Genomic DNA, 6,000 nt, shown 5'->3' on the forward strand with positions numbered 1-6,000 from the left:
CCTCACAATCTACCTTGTTATGACCTTGCACCTTATTGTCTACCTGCAATGCAGTTCCCTGTAGCTGTGACACTTTACTCTGTATTCTTGTTGTTTTTACCCTGTACTACCTCAATGCACTGTGTAATGAATTGATCTGTATGAACAGTATGTTAAACAAGTTTTTCACTGTTCCTTGGTACAATTGACAATAATAAACCAATACCAAAGTGCAGGATTCCCTAAGGTTAACTTGCAGGTTGAGTCGGTAGTGAGGAAGGCAAATGCAGTGTTAGCATTCATTTCAAGAGGACTAGAATATAAAAGCAAGGATGTAATCTTGAGGCTTTAAAAGGCATTGGTCAGACCAAATTTGGAGTTTTGTGAGCAGTTTTGGGCCCCATGTCTAAGGAAGGGATGTGCTGTCGTTGGAGAGGGTCCAGAGAAGGTTTATGAGGATGATCCCAGGGATGAAAGGGTTAACGTATGATGCCCGTTTGACAGCTCTGGGCCTGTGCTCGCTGGAGTTTAGAAGGATTTGGGGGGATCTCATTGAAACCTACTGAATATTGAAAGGCCTGGATAGGGTGCATGTGGGAGAGGACGTTTCCATTTGTGAGAGAGTCTAGGACCAGAGGGCACAGCCTCAGAATAAAAGGACATCCCTGTAGAACAGATGAGGAGGAATTTCTTTAGCCAGAGGGTGGTGAATCTGTGGAATTCATTGCCACAGACGGCTGTGGAGGCCAATTCATTGGGTGTATTTAAAATGGAGGTTGATAGGTTCTTGATTAGTAAGGGTGTCAAAGGTTACAGGGAGAAGGCAGGAGAGTGGGGTTGAGAGGGAATAATAAATCAGCCATGATTGAATGGTGCAGCAGATTTGATGGGCTGAATGGCCTACTTCTGCTCCTATGTCTTCTGGTCTTATACTCACCATTTTTTGGCTGATCTTTTATGGTACCATGGGTCAGTGTTAAGAATGTAGTTTCTTGTAGTAAGCATTTACTTTCCTGTATTCACTGTAAAAAGCGCTATCAATTTCAATAGTTATCTTACTGAAAGTTAAAAGAATTTCCTCTTTCAGTAGCATAATATTTTATATGCAACTCCTAAAAGAATTGTTTCATTTTACTGAAGCTGTGGGACATTTATCATTATTTCTCTGTCAGAGCATGTGCTGTCTTGTTTATGTTACCCAAATATAATGTCATTCTTTAATTTATTCTATGATTAAAAGCACAAGTAAATAGTTATTCGATTTCTATTTACTACTGTTGCATTTAGTTTAGCAGGAGTTCTATTCAGTTGCGTTCAGCATGGTTCTGGAGTTTAATTACATTTTAAAATAGACAATTTAAAATGCAGGTTTATAACCTGAAGTACTTCGTCGAAGCTGCTCTCTAGTTACATACAAGGACTCTGGAAAATGCATTTTGTCTATTTGCACAGTTCTCTTAAATTCAGATTGCCAATGAAACCTAAATATTAGTAGGCAATTATTCGCACACATAGATTGCTTATAAATTGCATACCATTTTCAATACCTCAGCAATCACACCCAAATCTTTCTTGGGCTCCACCCTCTTTACTAAATGCACCATTTCTCAAAGCTAAGTGTACGTTTTTCCATTTGAGTCGTTCAACGACTTTTGTTCAGTCCACCCTCCCCTGAAGACAGTTTCAGTAAAGAGCTACAAACAATCTGCTGGAGGAACTCAGTGGGTCAAGCAGCATCTGTGGGGGGGGGGGGGGGGGTGGGGAAGGAGTTGTCAAAGTTTCGGGGTGAAACCCTGCCTCAGGACTGAGAGGGCAGATGGCTGGTATAAGGAGGAGAAGGTGAGTGGTGACACAGGAGTCTGAAGTGATTGGCGGCCATCTCCCCTCTCCACTCTCAATCCTGATGCAGGGTTTCGACCTGAAACATCGACAATTCCTTTCCTCCTACAGATGCTGCCTGACCCACTGAGTTCCGCCAGCAGATTGTTGCTCCAAATTCCAATATATGCAGTCTCTTGTGTTTCTAATAAAGAGCTCCTGCTGGCCCTTTTAAATAAAATTGCATTATAGAACATGTTTCAACATGTTTTAACTTGATAAACTATGCTCTACCATCTGCTTGAGTAAATTACTAAGGAGTTTCTTATTAATCAAACCCTGTACTCTTAACTAAAGGAGGGTTTGGCACAAAGATAACATTTAACTCATCTGAGCCCATGTAAAGTACTCACTGTATTTTTCCGCATACAGTGGCAAAACTACATCATTAGATTAGTACCATCAAACTAAAATCAGTAGAGTGTTTGCATATACTTGAACATCACAAGATTCCAACAGTGTAAATGCTTCATAAACAATGTGAAAAGAGTGAGTACATTGACATAAATGTGGCTTAGTCGTAGCGCTCTCTCCTCTGAAACAAATCATTTCAGCTTCAAGTCCCCTCTAGAGACGTAGCACAAAGATCTAGATTGACACATTAGTACAGAGGGAATGAAGTACTGTTACAAATGTAGTCTTTGAATGAGGTACTAAACCTTGACCCTGTTTGCTGTTTCAGATCGATCTAAAAGTACCCATTGCACAATTTCAAAGAGTGGAGGTGTTTTCCTGATGTCCTGACCAATACTAATTCAGCAGTCAATGTTTCTTGATTATTATCTGATCAATATGTTATTTCCTGTATGCAAATCAGTTGCCACGTTTCCTACGTTTGAATAGAGCTACACTTTGAAAGTACTAGATTGGTTGTAAAGCACATCTGGATATTCTGAAAGGAACATCATAGGTGGTATAGAAATGCAAGTCTCTTAACTCTTCACGTCTTTCAGGATGTCTTAAAGCACTTTACAGCTAATTAAACGGTTTGTAATATGGGAAGATCCATGGCCAATTTGGGTACCACAAGTTGTCTCAAACTTCAGTGAGATAATCAGAAAATCTCTTTATTTGGTAGTGTCAATCGAGGAATACACACTTGCCAGGACACAGGATACAGTCCTGACTCTCTTTTGAATTGGTGATGTGGGATATTTCATGTAGAGCAGACAGGGTCTTGGTCAAACAAAAGACCAAGTTAAGGGATATACAGTAAATACATGTCCTGTATTCCTTTCATGGCCTGTCAACTTTCTTGACAAAATAGTCTTCTGTAAAATTTCTATTGAGATATTGGTACTGAGTGATATGAAATACTTCCCATCACACAGAATAGATGGACTGAATTAATAGTTACAGGAAGAAGTCACAGCTCTTGTATAGTCAGTCCCCATTCAACAACAATTTATCAACTCAGATCAAAATCTCTAACATTATATGCATATTTAGGCTCCAAGTTGAATATATGCTGAATTTATCCTTGACCTAGGGTCAGACTGATCTGGCCATTTCCCGTAAATGGCCTGAGTACTTTCCAGTTAAAAAATCAAACAAATGAAGTCAGTTTACAATTATTTTGGACTCTAAACTCACAAGTGCAGAGGTATTCCCATCTTGACACTTTGAACCAGCTCATGTCAACATTTTGAGCAAAATGGATTGTTTAGGCAGACTGTGGAATTCTAAGAATATAAAGAGTGTTTCTTAAAAAACACATCTAGAGCCAGATCAATAAGTTCAATTGATCTGTGTAATCCCTGGAGGGCATTGTCGGATCTTGGCCTCAAGCTGAAGGCACTCATGAATCATCTTTATGAGCAGTTACTGGACAACGATTGGAGATGGGAAATTAACGCTGCTCCATTGTGTGAAGCCCGATTATCACCATGTTAGTGATTATATTTAATCTTTATCTGTAAACGTTCACAGATCGTTCACTTTTCCTATCCCATCAGATGACATTCCAGAGTGGGAAAAGGAGCTGCAGAGAGAACTCCAGGAATTTGAAATTGCTGATGACAAAGCAAAAGTCAGTGATGCCTGGGAGAAAGAAATTGAGGCAATGCTTCAAGGAGAGGATTAAAGGGCTTGCAGTGAGAAACGTGTTCCCACAACGTATGCTCCACTTACCCAAGGAAGCCGTGTTTAATGAACCCATTTCCTCAAACTATTTCCAAAGAGATAACTCATGCTGTCAGTGACTTTTTTTGTTCATGGTAAGATTTAAGCTTTAAACCTATCTCAACACCACTAGCTTCATTATTAATGGTCTCAGTGCAACATTTGTGTTTTTTGAAGATTTTCTGTATGATATTAATGGAAAAAGGGGTTAGAAAGGATTTATGTGTTTTAGTTTATTTGTAGCTTTCAATTGCAGCCAAAAGACTGATGTCATTTATTTCTTTGCAGTATTTAACCTCTCTCTCCACGAAGCTGTGCAACATCTGTTCCTCTGCACAGCCAACACTCAGGGTTGCCGAAAGGGGTAATGAAAGCCTGCTACATTTGTAGGGTGTTGTCGCATCAAAGTAAGGCACAGAATTCCCCAGTTCCTTGCAGGCCAAGCCACAAACTCCCACAGGACTAAAATAATGATTACAGAGCTAGTCAGTATTCAGGAGTCACAAGGGCCTTTCTGTAGGTGTGTTAATACCTTCAGGGGTAGATACTGGGATGCTGGTTTGTTCACTAATGTGTCAGAAAGAAAGCAAAACAAAGGAAAAATTGCCTAAAGACAGTAAATGAGTGATGTAAATATTATTCAGATAGTCTTGAACCGTGTAATGAATACACACAGAAGAGCCTTCAGAAAAAGCCTTTTAAAAGAGCCGACTTCCCCCTTAGAAGTTCGATCATTGGCTGAGCAAAGTTTGTGTTATATTTACAGATAAGGTTTAAAAAACATGTTCAGAAACTATACTCGGCTTCCCAGTAACATAGACTGGAAGATCCCATATTAGTCTGCAATCTGTGCCATTTGCCTTGTATTAAAAAAAAATCCTAAAATGCCGGGAGATCAAGTTACTTAATATGTACTGAGTTATGTACCAGGGGCTGTTACAGAATTGTGAAAGTGTAATATTCTTTATTGAGTTTAAAGGTCTTGAACCTCCAAATGTAGACTATGATACAGGAGTGAACTAAATATATTTGAATTTTAATTTCTTTGTTATTTTGTTAATGCCTTATATAAATTGTATTATACTTATGGTTACATTTGAAGCTTTATTTTATAAATTCCATTGTATAAATGCTTTCATCCAAATATTCTCAATGAAGATTACTATTAACAGCAAGCAAAAATGGAAAGGTAATCTCGGGGTACCTGTGAATGAATGAGTTTATCTGTACTGGCAAGGTTTCGATATCAGATTGACTCTGAGTCGGTGAGTGGGCTACATGATGACAAGAGGAAAAAGCATTTTCTTAAAAAAAGATGAATAACCTAAATGCCTACTACATCCTGAAAACTTTTAGCACTTTCTGGTTTACCTGGCGTATCTGTGAACTGTTGTTACAGGAGGGAGATATGCCTGTATATTTATTTTAACTAACAAACATCTGCTGTAAGGGTTGGTTATTATACAATGCAAATAATGGACTGGAGAGAAGCGCCATATTAATTCTTGCAACATTCAATAAAAGATTTATTTGAGAGATGAACTTAAGAAATTGTACTTTGGAAATTATAAAAATACAACAAGTTGAACTCAGTTGATATGTGATGTACTCTTCTCCATATATTGAAACAATATTTTAACAACTGCAGGGTCCAATGCAAGAGGAAATGATTGGCACTTAAAACGTAACCGATGCTGTTCGTCACAGCATAATATTTACTGCAACATCTATAGAAGTTAAAAACTACCCAAGAAGAAAATCTCTCCAGTGAGGAGAAAATCTAGACTCCACATTTATCACAACATCTCTTCCCTTAAGATGTGAGAGAACAAAACTGGGTTGGAAGGAACATGGAAATTCCTTCCCCCACCCTCACATAATCAAACTGTTAATTGCGTTGTTAATCAACCTGTGTTAATAGCTGTGTTAACCTGTACCGTGCACCTGAAGGATGGTTGCTCATGCAAGGTAACTGAAGGTACTTAGTGCCCATGGAACCATTACCACCATGAGAACCAACTT

General features: G+C 38.6%; 1 protein-coding gene across 1 annotated transcript in view; it reads left to right on the forward strand.

Moving 5' to 3' along the window:
• LOC127581598 (synapse-associated protein 1-like) overlaps window positions 1–5,608 on the forward strand; it is a 28,545-nt gene extending 22,937 nt beyond the window's left edge. The window contains exon 9 of the mRNA XM_052036093.1: window positions 3,813–5,608. Within this exon, the coding sequence (XP_051892053.1) occupies window positions 3,813–3,940 (128 nt within the window). The 3' untranslated portion in view covers window positions 3,941–5,608. The remainder of the gene's footprint in view (window positions 1–3,812) is intronic.
• The last annotated feature ends 392 nt before the right edge of the window (window positions 5,609–6,000 follow it).

Source organism: Pristis pectinata, chromosome 22 (genome assembly GCF_009764475.1).
Source record: "Pristis pectinata isolate sPriPec2 chromosome 22, sPriPec2.1.pri, whole genome shotgun sequence".
Lineage (NCBI taxonomy): Eukaryota > Metazoa > Chordata > Chondrichthyes > Rhinopristiformes > Pristidae > Pristis > Pristis pectinata.